Source organism: Chrysemys picta, chromosome 1 (assembly GCF_011386835.1).
Source record: "Chrysemys picta bellii isolate R12L10 chromosome 1, ASM1138683v2, whole genome shotgun sequence".
Classification (NCBI taxonomy): Eukaryota; Metazoa; Chordata; order Testudines; family Emydidae; genus Chrysemys; species Chrysemys picta.
In genome coordinates this window covers 315638772-315664768 of record NC_088791.1, presented here as the reverse complement: position 1 = coordinate 315664768, position 25997 = coordinate 315638772, and the positions used below count along the sequence as shown (strand labels likewise).

Below are 25997 nucleotides of genomic sequence, written 5' to 3'. Positions count from 1 at the left end.
GCATGAAACCTCTTTCACCACAAGACTCCAGCCTCACAGCGGAAATGAACTTCATTTAAGGGTAGCCTTCAGGAAAATGTATTTCAAAGGGGGACTGACCTATAAAGTGAGGGCACAAAAACACCCTAAGGTATCTCTCCCTGTCCACCTCTCATTCTTTCACCCAAGATGACCAAAGAAACAGCTTTTGGGAGCAAATCCTGGCCTCAGAATTTTGGTCAGCAATGTTACTGGAAACATGTGGTGAAAGATTTTACCTTGAACCAAGTCTAGAGTGTTAAGCTTTAGTACTAGGAAGCATTTTATCTTTATTTCTCTTGTAACCATTTCTACTTTAATGCCTTATACTAACATAAAACCTCTCTTTGTAATTAAATAACCTTGTTTTATTCTTTGATCAAAGCTACTCCAGTGTTGTCTTTAAACTGAATTGTGTGGGTAACTCCATTTAAAAGTAACCAATTGTTGGATCTGGATCCCCTTAGAGGGGCAACAAACCTAAAATAGCTGGACAGGGCAGAAAATATTTTGGGGGGAAATCTGGGACTGGAAGTGTGTTGGGATCACCATGCAAGTGGTAACCAAGGCTCGTGGAAGCCAGTGTGTGACTGGACTGCGCTGGCAGGCTGCAGCTATACATAGCCACTTAGGGGCCCAGGTTGGGAGCTTACAGCACCAAAACATTGTGAGACACCTCAAGTTGCAAGGCAGGTGGCGATACAGCCCCTCACTGGTCTGGATTACAACCCAGAATGTGACAGCATTAAATCAGTCTCCATTTTTCTGGAACATAAAGATAACCTAACTTTTCTATCACATCTGGCATCTTTTTTTTTTTTTTTTTTTTAAAGCAGCCAAACTTGAGGGATTTTTCTGAAGTTGAGAAGGCAGCTCATGAAAGCAAGGAGGGACCAAGAGAATCATCAACCCAAAGCATCTAGAGAAAAGGTTTGATATAGCTTATTGGATAATGACAAATCCAGACATAAGATCTGTTAGGCTTTGGCAATCAGCTTTTGCCTAGATTATAATGAGCTCCATTTTACCAAAAAATTCCAATCTGGTTCTTAACTTAAAAGATCAGTAACAGATTCCAAGGCACAGAATCATTATTCAAGTTTCATATACTTCTAGCAAATGCTACATACAGTAATTGATAAAGATGTATGTCTTAACTACCTGCATTCTTACAAAATTCACTGTTCTTTCTTCAGGTAGGAGATAAACATCCAGTTTTTTCTGCTAATATTTATTAAAATTTGGTAAATTTTGTAAGATATTTTGCTTAGCTGCAATTGAACATCTCCATCACCAAACATCTCCCCCTAATAATAATAATAAAAAAAAAATGGGTTCCAAATACTAGATGCAAGTGTAATTTTCTGTACCAGTATTCTGCATTACCAGAGAGTAGTTTAATAGTGTAGTCATTACTCGATCTTGTCTAGTGTTCTTATGGCAGTTTCACAAATCACTTTTCAGGCTGCACATTTGGGTAATGCAGATAACTATTCTATTTGGAATCAAGTCAAAATAGACAACATTCTGGTATAGGACTTACTATCATAAAAGTCCTAGAGGAATCTTCTAGTGTCGTCACGGTCTTGTCAAAGTTACTCCCATCACTAACAGGTGCTGATTTAGGTCTTCTAGAAGGCTTTTCTGTTCAAATATAAATTATAAAAATTGTTAATTTTACATCGTCTCAGCAGCCAAGAAGCAGTTTGGGTGTTATAAGCAAATGTAATGATCAGAATGATAGATAAACTATACTGGATATCTGCACACCTCGTGTGCAGTATTAACTTGAAAGCAGTATCTTCAGCTACTCGAGAAGAATTAATATCCAGTTAAGTGTGTTACCTCAGATATATTATTGCTTGCTATAGTAGCAGAGAGCTACAATAAAGTCATAATAATAAATGTGCTATCTGTATTATATTTAATGTATAGATTCAAATTATAAAAAGGCACCTTTCCAAAGCTCCAGGTGCCTAACTCATTTATTAATTATATAATATAATGAAATAACAGCAGAGATAATCATTCCAATAGGAACTCAGCCAGCAAAACACCTACAGAGACTCCTTTCTACCCATTTTTATTTATAGGCAGCTCATCCTTGTCTTTCTCCAAAATAACCCTATAATGTGTGTCCTTGTTCAAAATCTTCCAAGAATGCTGCAAGCGAGGGGAACAATTTCCAGCATCTCGAAACCCTTACAGAATAGAAAATGTCCTTCCCGGTACCCACTCTTATGAGGGATGTCCAGCTTAGGCACTGTTGCAGACTGTAGCTGTGCAACATGGGACCAAAAGAAAGGCAATCTCTCAGGTACATCAGTCTCAAGACAGATAAGGCTTTATAGGTCGTAAGCCAAGACTTTAAACTGCACCCAAAGACCAACAAACACCCAGTGAAGATCCTAGCATCATACGCTCCCACCAAAATGCCTCAATCAAAAAAGTGAGCCACACCGTTCTGTACCAGCTTCATTTCTTTGAATGATTTTAAAGATGTAACCCCATGTAGAGTGCATAGCTATGCTTTTGTTAAGACAACTGCAAACAGCAGCAAGAGTCACATCTGAAAGATTGCAACCTCCTAGCCACACGCAGATGTAAAAACAACAAAAAAAACCTGCTCTACTGCTGTAATGAGAGAGTCAAACAGCAGCTGGGATCTAAAAAAACCAACACCACCACTCCTAAAATGCAAATCTTAGTAACCAATGGTGAATGTATTCCCTCAAATCAAAGGGACCAATTATCTCCAGCTGCTTCCCCACCACCTCTACCTTCACCTCATTCTGATCTGGATTGAGCAGCCAACTCAGTCATCCATGGCCCAATCTTAATTAGAAGCTGTCTGAGTCGCATCATCTGAGTTGAAAATGACAGATATACATTTTGGTGTCATCAGCATACTGAAAACACACTTTATGCTTTCTTACTAACCCGCCTAATGGCCCCATATATATGTTGAACAGGAGGAGGTAACAGAATGGCACCCTGCAACATCCCCCACTTTAGAGGTCTTCAGAAATTGCTTTCAACTACCTCTTTTGTGATTTTTGAGAGAGAAAACAATCATGCCACTGAAGAGCAGTCCTGGGCACTCCCACTAGAGTCTGTAGGCACGAGAACACTACCTGGCGATCAAAACGGTATCCACGGCAGCACACTACTTGCACAGATACCTGATCTTCATCCATTGCCCGGAGATCATTGACCAATGCAGTCTCTGGGCCATACCCAGTTCTGTACCCAGAGTGGGAAGGAGATCAGGGACACATCTACATACTGAGAGAGATGTATCCACAACTTTCTCCACAATCTTATCAATGACAATATTTATTATTTATCAGAGCATTAAGTCTGACTATTAAACTTTCACATCCATTATACTTTTGGACTATTTAATACATTGCCTGAGGAAAAGAGAGAGATTACCAATTGTCAGTTGCTGCAAACAAACATTAAAACTGGCAATTTTCTTTTAAAGAGTTAATACAATTCTCCTTTTGAATAAATGTTTATACCTTTTACTGGTGAATAACCTTTCCCATTCATCTTGCTACTCTTTTCTATTTGAGGAACTGGAGACAGAAACTGGCTTTTTTGAAATCTAGTTGGTGGACTCTGAAAATATATAATCAAGAATTTATTTAGTTCAAGAATGATTTATTCAGCAATGTTATTACAGTGCAATAGCACTCATCACACAGACCACTTGCCCATAATTTTTATTGCAATGACTTAATTATACACTTTTAAAGTATATTGTGGAGAGAAGAAAGACTGAGCTTCTCTTTCCTCTGCTTCCTCACCATGCACAATCCCAAAATTTGACCTTGGTGCAGTTCACCAAGGATACGTATACTCAGACTACTAAAACTTACATTAGTTTAACTGTGAAATCATTCAGTGAAGACTGGCTGGTTTCACTAGCTAATCTTTAGAGTGCAAAGACACCAAAGTCAGTTGCAACTGATTTCCCCATTGAACTCCAAAATAATTCAGTTTGAGAGAGCAAAATCCTGGAGAGCATGGTACCTGCATACAGTGAAGATCCAGGATTATAGGGGCAGTAGAAGTCAACAGCAGTGTACTGTCTTACAACACCAATACACCTTCATTAAATTAAATGAAACATCCAACTGGTCTCTGAGTACCAATTGAAAAAAAAAATATATCAATGAGCCAAAACTCACTATATATATATGCAAAAATCAGTTTAAAATACCTCAAAACAAGCACAACTTACTATAGACTCTGCTCTCTTCAAATTCATTCCAGAACTTTCAGCTTTCCTGTTGCTTTCAGCAGCTTCTGCTTTCTTCCAAACTTCTAGACGAAATCTTTCCATGATTTTGATCTCTTCCCTTAACTCCGTGTTCTCCTTTGTTAAGGTTTCTATCTGGTTTCTAAGGCGACCGTGAGTAGTTGACCATTTTGCTTCTCTTCGCTTTAAGTCTTCCTGCAAGTCTGCAAGCTGCTGTTTTAAAGCCTTAGGAAAAAATAAGTATCAACTGTTTGTAGGAGGATTACAAGCCAGTCATTTTCTGCTGTATTAAAACAGACTAGAGAAAATAGTAATCTTTCATTAGCAGTGACAGCACAGAAGACAGTGACCCAAAACAAGTGAAATAATCTTTGTGTGAAGGGCAGGAAGTGTGTGTTGTTTTCTAAAGACAGGAGTTACTTTGTATTAACTTGCCTGATCTCTCTCGCAATCAGGCAGCAAGCTTCATCCCTGCTCAGGCCCCTTTACACCAGATAAAAGGTCCAGAGCAGTGTAAAGGGGCTCTAAAAGCCCCTGTTCTGGCAGAGGAAGGATTACCCTGGTACAGGAACTGGAATCCTTCACAAACCTGGCCTCAGGGGCATACTGAGGATGGAGCTGCAGCACTACAGAGGTTCTGGGCAGCCCAAGTTATGCGAGTGGCCTCTCCAGCCTCCAGAGCAGCCCAAGATAGGGAAGGTGCTAAGGAGGCTTAAAAGCCAACTTAGCTCACCTTCTCCCTGGGCTGCAAGTTCTGTGTGCAGTGTAACAAAATCTCACCCTAAGTCCTAGGGAAGGAAAAGGATTTTTTCTTGAGTGTTCAAGATTGTATTCTTGTCTTTCTTAATTTAAAAAAAAAAAAGGCAACTTAAGTTTCCCCATCTGTAAAATAAGGATACCGATACCACCTTTGTAAAGCACTTTGAGATCTACTGATGAAACATGCTATATAATAATTAGGTGGTATTATTATACAGAGACGTCTGGCTAGACGGTTTGACAAGGGTCATGCTGCCATGTAGATTATATTTGGTTTCACATTTCAAGCCAAAAAATCAACACTGAATATATATAAATATGCATAGAAAAAATCCATTGGGCATGATGGGCCAGGAAGCACATCATGTATAGTTATAAACTTAATAGCAAATGAAAGGATTTTTAGGGCAGCCTAAAAAACAAAACAAAAAATACCAAAAACATTTTCTATTCCTCTTTTTCTCCCCAAACAAGCTCACAGGAGATCAGAAATTAAGTAATTTGAATTAAATAATTGCCACCTTAGATTGAGTTAACCATATAATAATGGATAATTCAATCACTAACTATAGTAAGATATTAAAAAGGAAATCCAAAATTCTAAAAGATAGAGGGAAAGATCTATGAGATACCAAGATTACAATAAACTACATTATTCACCCTAGTAGTGACTAACAAGTCTTATCTTTTTCAAAGCGATAGGATTAAACATGATGGAAATGAGAAGACATGTTTATGCATCAGACACATTATAATCAACATCTATTATGAGATAAAACTGTGCTTAGAACGCAACAATTATGGACAGAATGATGCTTGATACAGGTTCAATTTTGCATTCAATTCACTACAGTGAATGAATTTGTTTGCAACATATTTATTACAGTAATATTTTGTAACTTGATTTAGGTTTATTGGTCTGCTGTCATGTTCTTTGTTAGTGCCATTCTGAACCTTTTTTGTTATGGGAGTCTGACAGAAGGTAAACAGTTCTTCAGTAGTGTTTTTCTGTTTTGTTTTTTAAAGCAAAACAATACTTGTGTGAAGCCTATGATTTTCAATGTGGGAACTACTGATGGATGCCAAGTATCTTGATCTAGTTTGAGAAAATATATATTCTCTCTTATCGAACCCCTTCAAATTAACAGAATCTACGAATTCCAAATTGCACAACTGTGAAAAGCTGAAATTTCACTCTGAAGATCAGAACAATCTTTAGATTTTTCTTACCTGAATTTCATCACGCTCCTTTTTATCTGGCATCGCTCTAGCTGCTGTGGAATATTTTTCAAAAACTTTACGGTCTTTTTGGAGTTTTCTCATTTCTTCTTTTTTAACTTCTTCTATCCGAGCCAATTCTTTTGTTTTCTGCTGTTCAAAGTCTGCTATTTCTTTCCTGAAATTACACAAAGTAGCTTATTGTTCGGGAATAGAACAACTTCGACGTTTGGAGTATTTATTTAGAATTTTACTCCTCAGTAATTCAAAATAGTATCTCCTGTTCCCAGAATGACTTTCCACTGTAAATAAATTACACACAATATATATTTAGTCAGAAGGATCTCCTCACTGCCACTGCTGAAGTCTTAAGAATCATCTCTGCAGTTCCCACTAGCAAGAATCCCCTCCATATTTACTGTTGCTTTGACTGACAACTGGACAGGACCTTTTTTCAGAGACTGCAAATAGCGATCCCTTTTGTCAATTAAGGAATGTTATCATCCAACATAAGCTATTCCCTCTCCTTCCCCCGTCCCTAACTCTACCCCTTTTCCAGCCTACATGTGCCCAGGAAGGTTTTTCCAGGAACAAACATCTGATCAAAAAGACAGCATCAGTCTCACATTTTAGCAAGACACCAGGTAAAAGCATCAAGCTCTGGAAAAATCTCTTATTCTTTTTTTTTTTTTTTTTTTTTTTTTTTTTAAAGATAGTTTTAAATGAGTCAAAGTATATAAAACAAAAAAATCTCCCAACCATATGAGCTTTCATACTGAACAAGTTGGGTATAGCTTTTTTAAATCATGTTTTGATCCATTTTCTAGAGTAGCAGCTTGAGTGATTAATTACACAGTGTAGGCTATTTATTGCATGTTATACATTTAAACTACCTATTGTGTCAAACTTTTTTTTTACCTAAATCTACACTATTATATTCTAAGAGATGTCAATTACTTACCTATATACTAAATATATCAGAGGTGGCCAAACTGTGGCTCACCAGCCACAGGCGACTCTTACAGTTAAAGTGTGGCTCGCAGAGCCCCTCCATTCTCCACCTACCAGACTTGGGGCAGGTGGAGCTCGGGGCTTCTGCCCAGTGGGAAGGGAGTCTAGGGGCTGCAGCCCTGCAGGAGGCGCCTGCTGGGGCTCAGAACTTCAGCCCCTTCTTCCTGAAGCCCCACACACTAGCAGGCACCACTCATGGGGCTGAAGCCCCAAACCTCACCACCCTGTCGCAGGGCTGAAGCCCCGAGCAGGTGCACCCAGAACTCAGACTTCTGAAGATCATCATATGCGACTCCAAGGATCAGTAACTTTGGCCACCCTTGAAACAGATCTCTGTAATATTTACTACTACCCAAGACTGCTGTGCTTACCTGCAGATTTGCTCATTTGCCTATCTATTAATAGCTCTAACTCAGAGGTGGGCAAACTACAGCCCGCGGGACCCTCCTGAGCTCCTGGTCTGGGAGGCTACCCCACGGTCCCTCCCGTGCTGTTCCTCCCCGCCCCATACACACAGCCACCGGCGCAATGCTCTGGGCGGCGGGGTTGAGAGCTTCTGGGGCAGCGCAGCTGCAGAGTCCAGCCTGACTCAGTGCTCTGTGCTGCGCAGTAGCAATAGCGTGGCTGGCTCCAGCCAGGTGACGCGGCTGTAGTGCCGAAAGCCACCAGTGCTCCAGGCAGCATGGTAAGGGGGCAGGAAGCAGGGGGGTTGCATAAAGGGCAGGGGAGTTCGGGGGGGGGGGGTCGGGACTGTGGATAGGGGTTGGGGCGGTCAGAGGGCAGGGAACGAGGGTTGAAGGGGGCAGTCAGGAATGAGATAAGGGGTTGGATGGGGCAGCGGGGGTTCCAGAGGCAGTCAGGGGACAGGGAGCAGGGAGAGGTGGATGGGGCAGGAGTCCTGGAGGTAGTGGATAGGGGCTGGGCCACGACCCCCTCCTCTAACCGGCCCGCCATACAATTTCCAAAAACCTATGCGGCCCCCAGGCCAAAAAGTTTGCCCACCCCTGCTCTAAATAAACAGTTAAGGAGATCTATTTACTAAGCAAATAAAATACAGTGAAATACTTCCATTGAAAAATTACCTGAGATTTTCTAAAGAGCTCTCTCGTTCTTCACGGAGTTTTGTTAGAGATGCATTTTCAGCTCTGAATCTTTCAATTTCTGTTTCCAATTCAACAAGCTTCTCTCTGAGTACCCGGGATCGAACAATGTCTCCTATCAGGGAACAGGTATACCCAAGTTAAGAGACATTCATACAGAGAGTGTTGAAGTATACACTAAATTGTCAGATATAAATGATTTCATCAGTTGATCTTACTCTGAGATATAAATAACTAGTCTCCAAATAATACAGTAGGTGATACATAAGTCAGTCCTTATCAAAGCAATCTGTGCTTCTTGTTCAACCATCTCAGGTTTTGAATATATTTGTTGTACAGGCACAACAGGGTATGCAAGGAATACAAATTTAAATCTGAATTAGTCTTCAAAATAGAGTAATTCTCATTGAAGTTATGATCAGGATTCATACGGGGTGGGGGGCATGGAAGGGAGGTGGTCAGGCTCTTCAAAGCTGTGCCCACAAAACAAACTCTGCCCATGCATGTCAGCAAAATAAGATCAACTTCCAAGTATAGTATGCAGATATTCAAAGAATGATTGTTCATACTCCCTGGGTTCGGGGAGCTTGGCTCAACCTCAGTAGGTACATCTACCCAGCAAAGAGCAGCAAGCCCCCAGCCCGGGTTGACAGACTCTGGCATTTTCTAGGTCTCTTAAAAAATATAGATAGATATATATATAGCTGTATAGACAGCTCTTCAAAATAGCAGCTCGGGCTCTGAAGCCTACCCCTTCCTCCCTTGGCTTCAGAGCCCAAGCTGCTACTTCGAAGAGCTGTCTACACTGCTATTTTTTTTTTTTAAAAAGAGTAGTAGTATGAGCCCTGCAAGCTTAAGTCTGTTGATCCAGGCTGGGAGTCTTGCTGCTGTGAGCTTTCTAGACATAAGTAAGGCTCGAAAACACCCATGGGCTCGGTTAGGCTCTTCTTGATTGGAAGTTTGTTTTTTGTTTTTGTTTTTTAAAATGGTGGTATCTCCTAACCACTTTCCACTTGGGGCACCAAAGTGAAATGGTGCTCAAAGTTTCTTGTGGAGATCTATGATCCTTCATCTCCTTTCTTACATGAGGAATGAAACAGTTAATATTGATGTTTAAATCATTGTCACTGGGCATCTGAATAAACGCCTTCCTAAAATTAATGAGGCAGTTCTCTCTGCATTGGTTACACAGTGACTTTTTAAAATTTTCTTCTCAACCAAAACACTAGAGGCTTTAATTTAAAAAGGCAAGCAAGCAGCTTCTGGATAACAAGACAAATCTGAATCCATACCCTGTTTATGGTATAAAATTATTTTGCCAGATATTAAATGATCAGCAATGTGCTTTTTGTATTTTAGTACGTATCTAGATTAATTTTGCTAAGTATTTTTCCAGTAAAGGTTTGTTAGAATTGCTGAATTTATTCAGGTAGTTAAGAGAAGGCAGATGTGAATACAGATTGACAACAATGGGGGGGGGGGGGGAAAGTGGCATTACATTTGACAATGTAACAAAAGTTGTTTCTATCTACATACACAGATGTAGTGCTGAGTCCATCCTCCCAGGCCCAATAGTCTACGAAACCCAGGATCTGAACTCTTAACATACAGGCTGCAGTGCATTTTGCTACCACTAAACCATTGACAAAGTCCAGGTCTCCAAAAAAACAAAACAAACAAAACCCACAACAACAAACAATGCTCCCTCACATATTTTTGCATTAGAACAATCAGCTTGTGTACTTAAAAAGAATCCTACTGACCAGCAAATCTAAATTATTAAAATTAGGCTGCTGTAAAGGATGATGAAAAACTATCAAAGGAAATGTAGCTACAAGCCTAAAGACTCTCTAGTAGGAAGAAGAATTGTGCTCTGAAGATTGTTAGGAAGCAACCAATGGGAGCTGTGGGGGCAGTGCTGCAGGTGAAGGCAGCACACACAGCTGCCTGGCCACGCCTCCACCTAGCAGCTGAGTGAGGAGCATGTCGCTACTTCCAGGGAGCCCACCAGGTAAGCGCCGCCCAGGGCCTGGCCTCACCCCATCCCATGCCCACTATGCCCACTCCCACCACCCAAACTCTGCTGCTTGTGGGTGGGGGAGTAGGGAGGGAGGAGTCACGTAGGGAGCCTGCCAGCCTCGCCAATCCACCAACACCTGCGGGGGTCCCAGGCCACGCGCTGCTGCCTGCCCCCCTCACCAGCACCAGTGAGGGTCCCACCCTCCAACGGGGATCCCAAGCCATGCACCGCCACCTGTCCCCCCTCTCCAGCACTCAGGCCATCCTCCCCCCACACCTCCAGGGCCCTGGGCAGCCCCCCCTCCGCCCCCCCCCCCCCCCAAGTTTTAGTCACAGGTATTTTTAGGAAAAGTCATGGACAGGTCATGGGCCGTGAATTTTTGTTTACTGCCCATGACCCGTCTGTGACTTTTACTAAAAAATACCTGTGACTAAAACGTAGCGTTAATTATGAACTAGGGAGAGCTGGTTGAAAATTTTCTAATAAATCGGAGTTTTGTCAGACAACACCAGTTTGTTGAACCCAAAATGTCTAGTGAAACCAGGTCAGATTCAACAAACTTTTGTCAAGTCACTAGTAGGGTTCTGATGGAACCCAGGTTCCCACAGTCCACAGTTGAAGAGCAGCCCTATCACACCAGGGCTTCCAGCCTCCCTGTTGTGGAGCCAGCATCTCAAAGAACTGGAAACCTGGGCTTAGGGCTCCTAGGCAACCCCATCTGGATGGACATACCTCGGCCAGAGACCCCAATGATTCCAGACTCTCAGACCAGCTGCCTCTCTGCTGCCCAATTCCCAAGTGGCCAGCCCTGAGAGATGGAGACCCCGGAAGCCCCAGAGCTGACTGACTTCTGAGGGTATTAGCAGTTATGAAAATGAAAAGTGTGTCAAATTACAGTCAGCAGCTTCCAGACCTAAGGAGCGTATTTTGTTTCGGAAATACCAAGTGTTGGTGTTCCCAGAAAAATTCAGGATTTCCAGTTCGACACATTTTGAAAAATTTGGTTCTATTCTGATTTGGAACAAAACCAAATTTCAAAAGTAGCAAAATTTCTTGCAAACCAGAAATCTCAAATTACAGCCCACTCTAGAACAAAGTTCTAAGGGCCTGATTCTCCTCTTACTTACACTAGTAAGACAAGTGGGGGGAGGGATAGCTCAGTGGTTTGAGCATTGGCCTGCTAAACCCAAGGTTGTAAGTTCAATCCTTGAGGGGACCATTTAGGGATCTGGGGCAAAAATCTGTCTGGGGCTTGGTCCTGCTTTGAGCAGGGAGTTGGACTAGATGATCTCCTGAGGTCCCTTCCAACCCTGATATTGTTTAAAAAACACACACTAATTCCAGATTTCATTGACACTATTCATGATTTGCAGCAGTATCAATGAGTGGAGAATCAGACTCTAAATATTGATATTTGGCATGAATCCCTTTCAGTAACTTCAATTAATAAAATTTACAAGTAAAGTGATCTGAGCATCTAGTTAAAAAAAATTTTTTGAAGTCATGTCACTGGTCACAAACATTTTTTCTAAAACTATTGCAAGAGCGCTGCACGGATACCAAATTTGTATCTACATCCAAGCCATAAAAACGAGTCACAAATATCTGCAGATTTGCACAGCTCTAGCTATTGCTCGTTGCTGATATAGCAACAGTTCAGTACAAGTTTATGACAGCACACACTAAATTTGCATGACTGATAATTAACAGAAACTACAAGACAACACCAGTAATTTTTTCATTCCTCTCCATTATTTTGATTGCATGTTTTAAGAATACCTAGTGCTCATTCTACAGTGATGTATGTGTGTTTTATTATTCTCTTACCTCCTGCTTCTTCTTGTCCCACATTTGATTTGGTTTCATGCCTTGCATGAGAGTCTGGCTTCTGTTTAGGTTTCAGTGAAGGAAAGAGTTTCATCATGAGGTCTGATGTGGGAGGTGTACTTGCATCACCATCTGTCACACTCTGTTTGGGCAAATCATCTCCCTTCTTTATTGAAGCAACCTTCCTCTTTATTGTTTTATCTGGGGCAGCCATTTCACTTTTATTGTAATAGTCAGTTTGTGGAGGTACTTTAATGGTATCATTTTGGGGTGCTTCATGTTGAATCTCATTTTCTTGAAGGTCAGTCCATGTTCTTTCATCATCAAATTCAACCTTATTCCTATTTGTACATGAAACATGTCTTTGAGATTCAGACACTTTGCTATTACTCTGATTTGGTAGCAAATTGGATTCATCACTACTATAATCTTTGTCCGATAAGTCAAGATCAACATCCCTACTTTTGCTTTCTTTGCTGAGGTCTTTGACAGGTCCTGTGCAATCACAGAATACTGGATTATCTTCTCTGATGCTCAAAATGAACTTTTTAGCATCTTCATTTGCACATTTTAAGGTGGTCTCAAGTTCCTCCTCAGACTTTGTAGTAATGACACTGCTTCCATCATCTTTATCTTCATTTACATTCCATTCAGTGCTTTTTAAAGTTGGAGATGCTGCAGTGGAAGAAGTCTGAAATATTTTATTATCTGTTTTATTTAATTGGTCCCTTAGTCTAACAGATGCCCTCAAATCCAAGACTGTATGTGTAATTGCCCTGTCATTTTTATTTCCTTGTAAGATAATTTCTGCTTTTTTATTTTTGTTATTTATAATATCTAGGGCATTCATCTGCTGCTGCTGCTGCTGCAGCATTGCTTTGACAGGGGTAGAAGACATTCTACGGCCTTTTGAAATTTGCTGATCTCGATCCAAGAACAGTTGTACAAATGAGGAATTACTCGAGAAAGATACTTCATCAGCAACCTGTTCTAGAAACAAAAATTCATCTAATTCTATGTTCTCTTTTTCCTTTTCTTTTTCCCAGTTTTCCAACTTATTTTGGAATGAAAGTTCAAAAGAAAGTTCTGGATCTTTTACAGGGTGACTTGTAGAACATTTGGAAAAAGAAAAAGTTTTGGTAAATTCTGTGGACAGCTGAGGCTTTTCTGTATCTGAAAATTTGTCAGTTGGCCTGGCAAACTCCATTATGTTTTCTTTATTTTCAAATTTGCTGTTGATTTCTGATCTGAAAGAATCTCTGAACTGTCCAAGATTCTTCTCAGTCTGCAGTCTCGCTGTTGGTGGCGATATATTTTTTCCAATATGATTCTTGAGTACTATGGCCTTCTGAACAGGGAAGACAGAATCATTTGTTGTTTTAGCTGCTCGGTTACATTTTTTAGAGGGCACAGCAAAATTCTCAGAAACCTGTTCCTTGCTTAAAGGTGCAGTTTTCCGCTGTATTTGTGGTCTGTCCACTTTAACAACATTTCTGTCCTCCAAAGTACTTTGCTGAGTCATCAGTTTGCTTTCTTTATACTTAGTTACTTTAGATTTGGCATTAGTGAACCTAGTTAAGCCTTCTCCCCGTTTCAGAAAGGGTCGTCTTGTCAGTAGTTTCTGAAAGGTTGACCTTCCCACTTCCTTAAAAAACAACAACAACACATTAAAACTTCCATTATATATTTACAGACTTATCTAAGTAAGGCTTACTAATATGTAAAGTTACACAGTACCTGTCCCACTATAGTTTTAAGGAAGGTGAAAATCTTTACAAAATAGAATAATTGTTTTTAAGAACTTGAATATTGCATATATAAAATTGTAAGCTCTTCAGAGCAGGGACCTGTCTTCTCACATGTTTGTAAAGTTTCTAGTACATTTTGGGAAAGTATATAAATAACTGTAGTGTTAATAATAATTAACCTGTTGCTCCTCTTTTTGCTTCAGGCGCTGGTCTTCTAATCGTATCTGTTCTTCAAGGAATTCTTCAAACGTCTGTTTCCTCTCCTGAATCCCAGCTTTAATAGGCCTAGTATAATTTTTTTAAAGTTACAAACTCCAATGTTAAAGTTAAATCTCTGTTTGACAATGCAATTAAAAATGTAATTGATCATACAACATATGAAAATTATATAAGCAGGTAAGGAATTAAAAAGTTCTTTAGTCATTTAGGTATCCAGTGGCAAAGCTAAGGCTATTTAATTTAAAGAATATGCTAGATTACCAGCGATTCTCAAAGACAAGCACAATGATATTACAGTAGAACCTCAGAGTTACGGACACCTCAGGAATCCCTGAGTTCTTCTGAATAAAATGCAGCTCCGGCTCCAGCAGTTCACACTCTGGACCAGTTTACAGAGGCAGCTACTTTACCGGCAAGCTTGTCCCCCTCTCAACTGGGATTGGCAGGGGGATGTGAGGGGTGGTGGTGGTGAAGAAAACAGAGCATACCCCCCTCCCAGCCGGTGGGAGGTGATGAAAACCGCTTCCTCCCACCTTCTCTTCCCCCCTGGCCGGGGGAGAGGGTGAAAACAGCATCCACGGCTTATAGGAAAGCAGTGCAGACCCCAGTGCTGCTTATGCTCCGGCTGCCTTGGGCTGGCAGTGGAGGTTCACAGCTTTGCCTGCGAATCTCAGCATCTTTACTTTCTAGCAGTAAGTTGGTGTCCTGCATGTGGGGGTAGGGGTGGGGTGGGGACAGGCAGCCCAGATGTCCCTACCTTTAAGATGCAATGCACAGTACAGTATTTGCTTTTTTTTTTTTGTCTCTGCTGCTGCCTAATTGGTTACTTCTGGTTTCACGTGATGTTCGGTTGACGGATCAGTCCGTAACTCTAGTGTTCATATCTTTGAGGTTCTACTGTACTTTATCACATTTGTTTTAAGTAACCATGAAAGGCATGTGTGACGCATGGCTAGAAAGGGTTAAACATCCTGCAAAATAAATAACCCACAGAAGACATGTGGGGAAATAATATTTATGTATGAGTAGGGTGGACAATATATTCAACAGTCCCTGTCTATGCTGTATTCTGATAATTCAGAGGTCAAAAGAACAGCCGATCATGTAAATGAATTGCAAACATGGGATCTCTCAGTATTCATCGCTCTTTGAAATGTACTGTGAATGGTGGAGGAACAAGCAAACCCTTATGTTAATTCGTATAGCTAAGTACCAGTGATGGACCTCCTTCAAAGTCATCCTAATTACCTTTTGTTCCCTGAGGAATTCCAACTTGTCAAAAGACGTAAAATTGTATAAAAGATCCTTGGGTCCTGATTCGGTCATCTCAGATCTGCTTAGATCTCATCAGGGGAAGTTTGAGTTGCAAGACAGAGGTCCCAGTTATGCTGGTACGCCCTGGATATGAGATTTGGACATTGGACTGTGACCTATGAACTGAATTCTAAAGGAACTCTTTGCAACTACAAAGCTCACCATCTCTGCTGTGAATCTGAACCTCAATGAATTGAACTCATGTCTGTATGTATATTGATATTTTAACCATACTCTCTCGTTTTTTAATAAATTTTAGTTTAGTTAATAAGAATTGGCTGTAGCATGTATTTGGGTAAGATCTGAAACATTCATTAACCTGGGAGGTAATGTGTCCAATCCTTTGGGATTGGTAGAACTTTTTCTTTTATATAATGAAATAAGACGTACAGAAATCATCATCATATTTGACATGGGTACCTGGATGGAAGCCTGAGGCTGGATCACTGTAAGGGAATTGTGTTGTTTGGCCTTCTGAGTAACCAGTGAGGTAATAAAGAAGCTGTTTTATGCTGGCTTGGTAAATCTAGGTATTGGAATATCCACCAGCTTTATGGGGATTGTCTGCACCATTTTTTTGCAGTTCACCCTAATTGAGTGACCACAGCTGGCTCCCCACTAGGACCTTAGTCACAGCACATCTAAATCTTGCTGCTGCTTCTTACACTGGATGTCAAAGATCTTATCCTTCCATTATGCCAAACTCTTATCCAGGCCCTGGTCATGTTCCAAATGTCTACACTGCTATAAACACCCATGGCTGGCCCATGTCAGCTGACTCGAGCTCATGGGGCTCAGGCCGCAGGGCTATAAAATTGCAGTGTAGATGTCCAAGAGCGAGGAGGGGTCCCAGATCCTCGGTGACAACCTGAGCCCAGACATCTACACTGTAATTTTATAGCCCCGCAAGCTACAGTCAACTGACATAGGCCAACTGCAGGTGTTTTATTGCAGTGTAGACATACTCCTTGTGTCTTGATTTCTCCAATTTTGCACTGAGGGCATTCAAAATGCTATTGTTAAGGTCATCTTCGTAGCCTGTCACTCTGACTAGATCACCCCTCCTCTTTCACTTCATCAAACACAGACTTCCTGTCCATGCTTTCAAGGACATGCACAACTTAGCCCTGTTCTATTTAACCCTATGTTCATTTTGGTTTCGCTTCATCAGTAATGCCAGTCTTTACCACCCATTAGTCCATTTTACACCCCCTCCCCTGCCCCCACACACAAGAGAGACTCCCTATCAAGAGGTATAAAGCCATCACCTTATCCTCTTCCACATCTCTCCTTCAGACTCACCTCTGCCATGATGCTTACAGAAAAAGGCCATCTGATAATAGCTATGCCAAAGAAAGTTGTGATTACTGCTACTGGATTGACTCATTACAATTATAGTTGTGCACACAGTAAAGCTATGCCAAAACATGATTTTGGTTTACCATTACCTTATCCCTACACTCATTTATTTCATCCACCTGTTATGCCACACCATAAGACTTTAGGGGCAGGGACTTCTTTTACCATATCTCTGTATAATGCCTATAACAATGGGGGCCCACTTGGTTTAAAATTTAATATTTGTGTTTGAGTAGTATCTAGAAGCCCCAACCACTTTCAATCAGGTCTTAGAACTTGGTCAGAAAAGATTGGATAAAACTATTACTTATAAGCTTACATTTACCTCTCCTCTATGTTAGCTGCTTGTAAGCATTTTCTTCCATTGGGACTTTCAGACAAATCTACATTTCTTGAACATAAATGATCAGCGTCACTGTCTTCACCTCCAACAGACTTTTCCATCTTTTGTTTTGGACACCAAGTGCTTTCTCCTATGAAATGATGGATAGGAGTCTTTTTCTACTGTGGAATCAGTTTTCAGCTTGTATTTTAAAAACCAGGAACAACATTCAGAGGCAATTCACAGATTACAAAGTCAAAAGGGACTATTGTTATTTAGTCTGACCTGGGTAATACAAAGCCATGAGACTTCCCTCAATTAATTCCTGTTTGAACTAGAGTATCTTTTAGAACATCCAATCTTGAATTAAAAATTTCCAGCGTTGGAGAATCCACCACAACTCTTGATAGTTGTTCCAATGGATACTTACAGTCATTTAAAAATCTGCACCTTGTTTCCATTCTGAATATGCCTAGCTTCAACTTCTAGCCATTGGATTCTGGTATACCTTTGTCTACTAGGTTGAAAAAACATCTATTATCAAATTCTTATTCTCCACTTCTAGACTATGATCAAGTCACCCCTTAACTTCCTCTTCGATAAACTAAATAGATTGATCTACTTGAGACTATCACTATAAGGCATGTTTTCCAATCTCTTAATCATTCTGTCTCTTTTGTGAACCCCCTCCAATTTTTCAACCTCCTTCTTGACTTGTTGGCATCAGACCTAGACACAGAATTCCAAGAGTGGTCGCACCACTGCCATATACAGAAGTAATATACTACTACTACTCAATGTTCCTATTTATACTTCCAAGGCTCAAATTAACTCTTGACCATAGCATCATGCTAGAAGCTCATGTTCAGTTGATTACCCACTGTGATCCTAATACTCCAATAGCAGAATCAGTTCTTTCCAGGATAGAGTCCCCCATCCTGCAAGTACAACCTACATACTTTGTTCCCAGATGTATGACTTTATATTTGACTGTACTGAAATGCATACTGTGTGCCTGCATGCAACTTGTCAAGTGATCTAAGCACTGTGTATCAGGGACCTGTCCTCTTCAATATTTACCATTCCCCCAATTTTGTGTCATCTGCAAACTTTATCTGTAATAATTTCATGTTTTCTTCCAGCTCATTGACAAAAAGGTTAAAAAGCATGAGGCCACAAGATATAAAGGGCCTGATCTTGCTGACATTGAAGTGAATGGCAAAACTCCCATTGGACTTCAATAGGGGTAGAATTAGGCCCATTGGCTGACAAATATATAGCCTAGTGACAGGTAACTAGGATTTAATTACCATCTAGTGAACCAATAGTTAACAGAAAATTAAATGCTTACTGTATCCTAGGAAGATACTAAGATCAATAACTATGAAAAGACTCCAGCTCATCTAGAAAATTCTTTCAATAAATTTAACTAACCAGTAGTATTTTTGTGGTCCTCGTTCTTCAAATCGTTTTGCATTTTCAGAGATGCATCTAGACCAGGGGCTCTCACTGCACCGCTACCCCCTTCTGACAAAAAATTACTACTTGACCTCAGGAGGTGGGACCGGGGGGGCCAAAGTCCCACTGCCCCAGGAGTGGGGCAAAGCCAAAGCCCTTGCCAGTCCTCGGGCTTTGGCCCCAGATACTGGGGGGTTTGGCTTCGGGCCCCTAGCACAAGCAAGTCTAAGCCAGTCCCCATTAAAACGGGCTCGCGACCCGCTGATCTAGACACTGTTTCTCACTGATAGAATCTGAAGATAAACTGCTCTTTAAAGATAAGATGCATTCCTTGTTTAATTTTTGTAGTAATTTACTCATGTACGTGAAGAAACAAAAAGAAAAATCATCCAGGATCTGAGCACTATCTCCACTGAGATTCTGGTACACAGGTGGTGGCAAGTAAGGCACAGTGTTTGAACTAGCTGGATGTCCATATCGTTGACTCCGATCTCCTGACTTTTGAGCATAGTCTTGAAGGGGGAGGAAAAAATGCATTATGCTTTGTATTTCCATTACAATATTGTTGTCTCTGCGAGGAGGAGACAGCAGCTCCAGAATTGGATTGGTCAAATGGACCCCTCTCCCTAGAGTTCCTGGCAGGAACAGGTGCTTTTACACACATCTGGCCAGTCTGTAGCTAAAGGTTTTTTTTCTTCCCCTCCAGATGAAGCCTAAGGTTATTTCTGTGGGGTGGGGAAGAGTGAAAAAAGGCACTTTGGGTCAACAGTGATGAAGGAGGTTTTCTGAGATAGCTGAACAGAGAGAAGGGAAAGGGATATGTTGGGGGGGGGGGAGTTTAAGATTCACTTTTTTAAATTTTGTTTTTATCACTATTTTTCTGTCTTTTCTATTTAGACTAAGTTCTCCAAGGCAAGGGCCCTATCATGCTACATGTTTGTAGAGCACCAAACACAACAAGAACCCAGTCCTGGTTGAGGTGTTTGGATGCTACCGTAATATGAATGTTGATTAGTAGTTTTTAAAATATTATTTTAAATAATGCAGTATTTACCTGGGACTAATCTAGTAGTTTTGTGATATTGTGTGAAACAGTACTCAACATTTTAAATAGAATATTAAAATTAAAGTGTTCCATTTCCTTAAGGTATACTGTATGCTTTACTTCTCCACTTACCAGGGAGTCCTTGATGGCCAGATACCATGATAAGTAGTTTCTTTTGCTCTTCCATAAGCCTTTGAAGTTGTTCCATCTGTTGCTTCTTCAACTGTTCTTGTTTCTGATGTTGTATTTCTTTTAGCTTTATCAAGCATAAAAACCAAATGTGTTTGAAGTCAATAGTTTTCTTAGAATTTGAGAATAACTAGCATGAAATGCTTTTTATATTTCTTGCATGAAGATGCTTTATTATAACAAGTGGCATTTGAACAGGATGTAAACAAGTTATGTTAAAACTAAGCCCTACACTCACTAATAGTATATTTTTAAACAAATTATACTGAAGGTATTTCCTCCAGTGACCAATTCTTTAATAGTTCCACTAGCCTTTAAATGGACCAACTTGTAAATTATATAGAAAACCCCACCTTGAAGACTTTGAGAAATTTTTTTGAAAGATATCAATATTTGACTAATATTTATGTTTGTACTAGTATCTTTTTATTAAGATTTGAAATATCTAATGGAAATAAAATCCTTATCATAGGAATTCATCCTGTTGCTCATTTCTTATTTGAAGTCATAATATAACAGGTGACATCTCAGTTAGTTACAGCAGAAAAGGCTTTGATGCAACAGAGCAAATGAAAAACAAGAAGCACTAAAGAACATTTAGAGTCATAATGCCCCAGTGAGGCAAGGAAGTTTTATACTGATTAAAGTACAGAGGTACTAAGTGACTTAACCATGGACCCCTAATTGCCACCCTTACATAATAGTGTCGTATTCCACAGGCAATCCCATTGAAAACAAAGATTACTTGTAAAAGTAAAATACTACTCAAACATGAATAGAGGTGACAAATCACACACACACACACACACACACACACACACACACACAGTTAGTGGTCAAGTTGAGAACAGATTCCAGGTTCTGACTCCAACTCTTGTATTCTTACCACTAAGTTGTACTTCCTCACAAAGTGTTCTATTCTCATGCTGGTGTCTTCGTTAAATAAACAGGAAAGTAACCACCTCCAAAACATATCACAACTCATGCCCACGTGCAGTCAGAATGGTTTCTAAGGGCTTGGCTACACTTGCGAGTTACAGCGCAATAAAGGAGCCCCAGGCGCACTAGCTCACTACCCGTCCACTCTGGCAAGACACGTAGAGCGCTCTGACTCCGCAACTACAGTGCTGCTGGTACTCCACCTCGGCGAGTGGAATAACGTTTGCTGCGTCCCTGCTGGAGCGCCGCGGCACCAGTGTGAACGAGATGCTGCATTACTGCGCTCTGATTGACCTCTGAAAACGTCCCATAATCCCCGTAAGTCAAGTGGCCACTCTTGTCATTATTTTGAACTTGCTGTAGGAATGCGGATATGCCCTTTCAAAGCTCCGTTTCTGACAGCTGGCTGCTTATCTGCTCCAGGACAAAGGAATACTGCTTGCTTTGAGTGAGTGAGAGAGAGACGGGGGGAGAGCAGAAGGTCTGCTGCTGTCTGAACTTACAATACAGCATGCTGACACACTCTCAGCCCCCCAAAAACCCACTCTCTCTCCCTCCACATACACACAACACACTCCCTGTCACACTTCACCCCACCCCCACATTTGAAAAGCATGTTGCAGCCACTTGCATGCTTGGATAGCTATCACAATGCACTGCTCTTTGTGGCATTGCAAGAGCTGCTAATGTGGCCACGCCAATGTGCTTCCAGCTGAGACGGTAAACACTCGGCAGCGTTTTCCCTGCTGCAGTCTCCGAACGCTGGTTTAACTCCCAGCGCTCTACAACTGCAAGTGTAGCCATGCCCTAAATAGAACATCAATGCTTTTAAAGAGGCATAAGGTGCTCTTTAAACCATCAACAATTCCTCTTTAAATATCAAAATTACATATCGTCTTTGCACCTCACCATTATTCCATATTGGTGATGTATTCATTTACTTATTCATATGTAAAATACTTTTGAAAAAAATACAGTTTTGGGGGTGAGTTGTGACATTTTGATCTGGAGGGTCATTTTATTTTCAATGTTATCAAAGAGGGCTTTGTTTTCATAATAATCTGACTCCAATATTTTATGTACCTAACCCAAATTAAACAAAAATTATAATCAAATAGCAACTCAAATAGCTTCCAAAAGCTGCATATTCCTTTATTCCTCATTCATTTTTAGTGAAGAAGTATTGTACATAAAAAAAAATGTAACAGCACTTTGAAAACATGAAGTCTACTCCAGACTCAAAAGATTCATCTTCTGTTCACAAATTTTATCTGGATTATCCACATCTGGTTTTATAATCTTTTCCGTCATCTAACTTTGACAACTTAAAAAATAAGCTGTTAGTGCATGTCCAAACAAAGCTGTGCACCCAGTAAGTGATCACATGTAGGTGATGTAATCAGCTGTATGACTCGATCCTAAGGTCCCTGATCCTGCCATGGCATCTACATGAGTGCAGCCCTATGCCCACACAGCGGCAGAGTATGTCATTTCAGGACCAGGGTATTGGTTTGGCTTCTTCCTCGCCAGATGCAAAACTACTCAGATGGAGAGAGATTTTAAAGCCAAATATATTGGTATATAAATTTTCTAAGGACTAACAGAATATTTTGCTATAGAAGAAATCAATAACAAAAAACTGAAAACCTTCACTGTCTCTCTATCTTTCGGATTTCCAATCACACTTTAGCATAACATTTTAGTATTACAGGTTTTTAAAACTGCATCGTTTTCTCTCAACTTCAGTGGGACAAATGATGGAACATTCTAAAGTAGCTGAACGAATAAATACACTTTCACTTAAAGCAATTCACTTTCAGAGTTGGGGGAGGGATAGCTCAGTGGTTTGAGCATTGGCCTGCTAAACCCAGGGTTGTGAGTTCGATCCTTGAGGGGGCCACTTAGAGATCTGGGGCAAAAATAGTACTTAGTCCTGCTAGTGAAGGCAGGGGGCTGGACTCGATGACCCTTCAGGCTCACTTCCTTTTCTATGAGATAGATATATCTCCATATTTATAAAAAAAAAAAGTGGTTTGGCCCTCAATATTGAGTATAATGAAGAAGAGAGAGCTAGATTAATGATCTATTGTGATTTGGAATTCACTCTTTAAACTAGCATTGTTCTGAAAGCAAGCAATACCTCTTGCCATGTTTAGGTAGCTGCAGTCACTGGCCTGGTCCACACTAACCCCCCCACTTCGAACTAAGGTACGCAAATTCAGCTACATTAATAACGTAGCTGAATTTGAAGTACCTTAGTTCGAACTTACTGCAGGTCCAGACGCGGCAGGCAGGCTCCCCCATCGATGCCGCATACTCCTCTTGCCGAGCTGGAGTACCGGCGTCGACGGCGAGCACTTCCGGGATCGATTTATCGCATCTTCGATCCCAGAAGATCGATTGCTTACCACCGGACCCGGAGGGAAGTGTAGACCTACCCACCCTTGCAGTTAACAGAAGATGTAATTATAGACTATTACAAGAAATCCTAATGAAGTCATGTCAAGGGGAAAAAAATGTTTTTTTTTACCTGTTCAAGCTTTTGTAGAAGTGGATCGCTGTAATCTGCTTCATTCTGATCATCCCCCTCATCACATACAGAGTCAGTTTTAGGGGCTTTCCACAGAGCAGGAGCATCTTTAAGTGTTAACATGGGTTTTTTCTTGACCAAATGAAATGCTGCAACTGGAAAAGTTGTTTCAGTTGTATTTAACTGAAGTCCACAAGGGCAGCCAGACTCCAAGATTTGTTCTTCATGCATGGAGTCTTCACTTATAGAACTGCTGTTTGAAACATGCAGCATTTTAACTGGGTGACTTATGTTTACAGTTCCAGATGACTGTCCATCTCTATTGGTTTTCCAAATATGGAAACTAGGATTTAGTATATCTCCGGAACAGGAAGCACTGGACATCCAGTGTATGATAACATTTTGTTCACTATTTAAATCTGCAGCAGTGCCCATCTGGAAAAATGTATTTCAATTTAATCTGTTATGCAAGCAGCAGTACAACTGGCAAAGTAACATCTTTTAGGTTTGGTTATCAACTTTAAAAAAAATATTTCCAGGTATTGAAAGTTACACATGAAAAGAATCAAAAAAGCTGTTAAATGTACCTACAAATAATACATAAAATTGCTTACAATCCACTCAACATATTTATAAAACTAAATCCTTGTGTATTGTTCCTAGTACAATAGAATCCACTTAAACATCCACTTGCTGAGGAATACACATTATATAAAGCAAAACAACCAATGAAGCTTTTAAATTTAGTATCAATTGCAATCAAGTAAACGAATAACATTCCAAATATGCCAAAAGATACAGCATATATAAGCACTGAATCAAGTAACATATTTAGAGTGATGGAGCTCTGAGATTTTTAAATAGGGCCCCCAAGAGTGGGAAGAGAAAAAAAATCATTGAGGAGCTGCCAAGACGACCTATTTGGCATTCATTTTAAGGCAGTGTTTAAAGTCTCTCTATCTAGATATGGTGAATTTTACTGTTTCACTGAAAGTAAAACACTTAAAATCTTGCTCATTTTTTGAGCACTTTGAAACACTTCATTTGGGTCCTAGTTTGTGTCTACTCTTGTTCAAGGTACAACATATTCTTAAGCCTACACCCTGTTGCAGCTTCTGAATTGCAATTGAATTGCAAACTGTTACAACAACGGGGCAAGACAGGGACGGGCAAGTTCCCACTCGGGCAACCACAGGGGGCGACAGGGTTCCCCAGACTACACACGTCACACCAGGACAATTCCAGCCAGGGAGTTTTCCAATAGTTCTACAAAGCAAAAGTCATTTTTCCATGAGAAGTCGATGCTTTTAAAAGCGGTCTTTAGGTGAACATACAAAGGAGACAGTCTCCCTCTTGCCAAACAGGACTTGGCAGGTGGGACATCACACCACAGATTTGAAGCGGGTGGGCAACAAGCCTGGTAACCCTCCCCTCATACACTCAAGCTACAGATCTGGAGATTTCCATTACTTGCATCTGAAGAAGTGAGGTTCTTACCCACGAAAGCTTATGCTCCCAATACTTCTGTTAGTCTTAAAGGTGCCACAGGACCTTCTGTTGCTTTTTACAGATTCAGACTAACACGGCTACTCCTCTGATTCAAGCTACAGCGGCATTCGCCCTCATCACCTGCAGCATCCCCCGGGACACGGGCCCTGACACAACCACTGGGTGCGAAGGACTCACCACAGTCCCTCTGCCCAACACCCCCCCCCCCCACATCTCGACTGTTACAAGCGAGGGACACCCCGCCCCGGGGCCCGGGACCCAGTGGTGTGCGTACTTCAGCATCACCCCCGTGAATACTGGGGTGGGCACAACAGCCTCCCCCGCCAGGAACCTCGCCCCTCCCTCCGACACCTGCGGGGGAGGGGGCGCGAAAGCAGCCCCTCCCAGGAGGGGACCGCAACAGCTGCTGCCCCCGCTCAACACCTCACCCGGAGCCCCGCGCGCCGAGGCAGTTACTCCACACAACCCCCAGCCAGGCACCCGCTGAGCCGAGTGCGGCCTACGCCCGGCTTCCTCATGTCCAACGCGCCCCCCGCCAGCTCCCGATACAAACCTGCCGCCATCGTGCCGCCTCCCAGCGCCACAGGCTGGACAATGCCGGGCCCGGGGCATTGTGGGAGTTATAGTCCCAACTCGACGACTTCCTCTCCGGGCGGCGAGGGAGGCTTCGGCGTTCGAACTACAGCTCCCGAGAGCCTCAGCCAGCAGCCGGGACGTTATTGGGCTTCAATGGTAAATCTCGAGCTCCCCGCCCCCACCTTCCCCGGCCTGTGGCAGTTAGAGGGCGGGGCTGAATCATCAGTCACCGTCTCCTCGCCAACCGCTGCCGCCCTGGGCTGTGGCTGGGAGCTCCCCTCCGCTATTCCCCTTCAGGCCCTCGCTGCCCTCCCCACAGGGCGACCCCTCCCCACCTGCCAGGTTGGGGCGGTGACTGTGAGCGATGTTGAGTCCCTGGCTTTTAGGGGCCGAGGGTTTCTCAGGACAGCCTGTGACACCTCCGCACTGCTGGCCAGCCACAGCCGGTGTGCTGCCCTTGCCCCCAGCTCTGCAATCTTGTAAAATAGCATCAGATATAATCATAAACTGAGGCATGGGCCTGCCAGGGTGGACTAGGAGGCGTTAGAGTCGTGTTGGGATTCCCTTCA

At 41.6% G+C, this 25997-nt stretch overlaps 1 protein-coding gene across 7 annotated transcripts in view; it reads right to left on the bottom strand.

The window, feature by feature from the left end:
- Positions 1-25545, bottom strand: part of CENPJ (centromere protein J) — a 31250-nt gene extending 5705 nt beyond the window's left edge. Inside the window, exons 1-11 of one of the 7 annotated variants that reach the window (XM_024105805.3) lie at positions 25406-25545; positions 23344-23498; positions 19818-19941; positions 17186-17333; positions 14148-14253; positions 12221-13865; positions 8356-8488; positions 6275-6440; positions 4268-4510; positions 3543-3642; positions 1562-1662 (exon numbers count right to left, since the gene is read on the bottom strand). In XM_024105805.3, the coding sequence (XP_023961573.2) occupies positions 1562-1662; positions 3543-3642; positions 4268-4510; positions 6275-6440; positions 8356-8488; positions 12221-13865; positions 14148-14253; positions 17186-17333; positions 19818-19941; positions 23344-23498; positions 25406-25415 (2931 nt within the window). In that variant the 5' untranslated portion in view covers positions 25416-25545. The other 6 variants (XM_008169335.4, XM_065581447.1, XM_024105808.3 and 3 more) reach the window with 6 other exon arrangements.
- Positions 25546-25997: the final 452 nt, after the last annotated feature.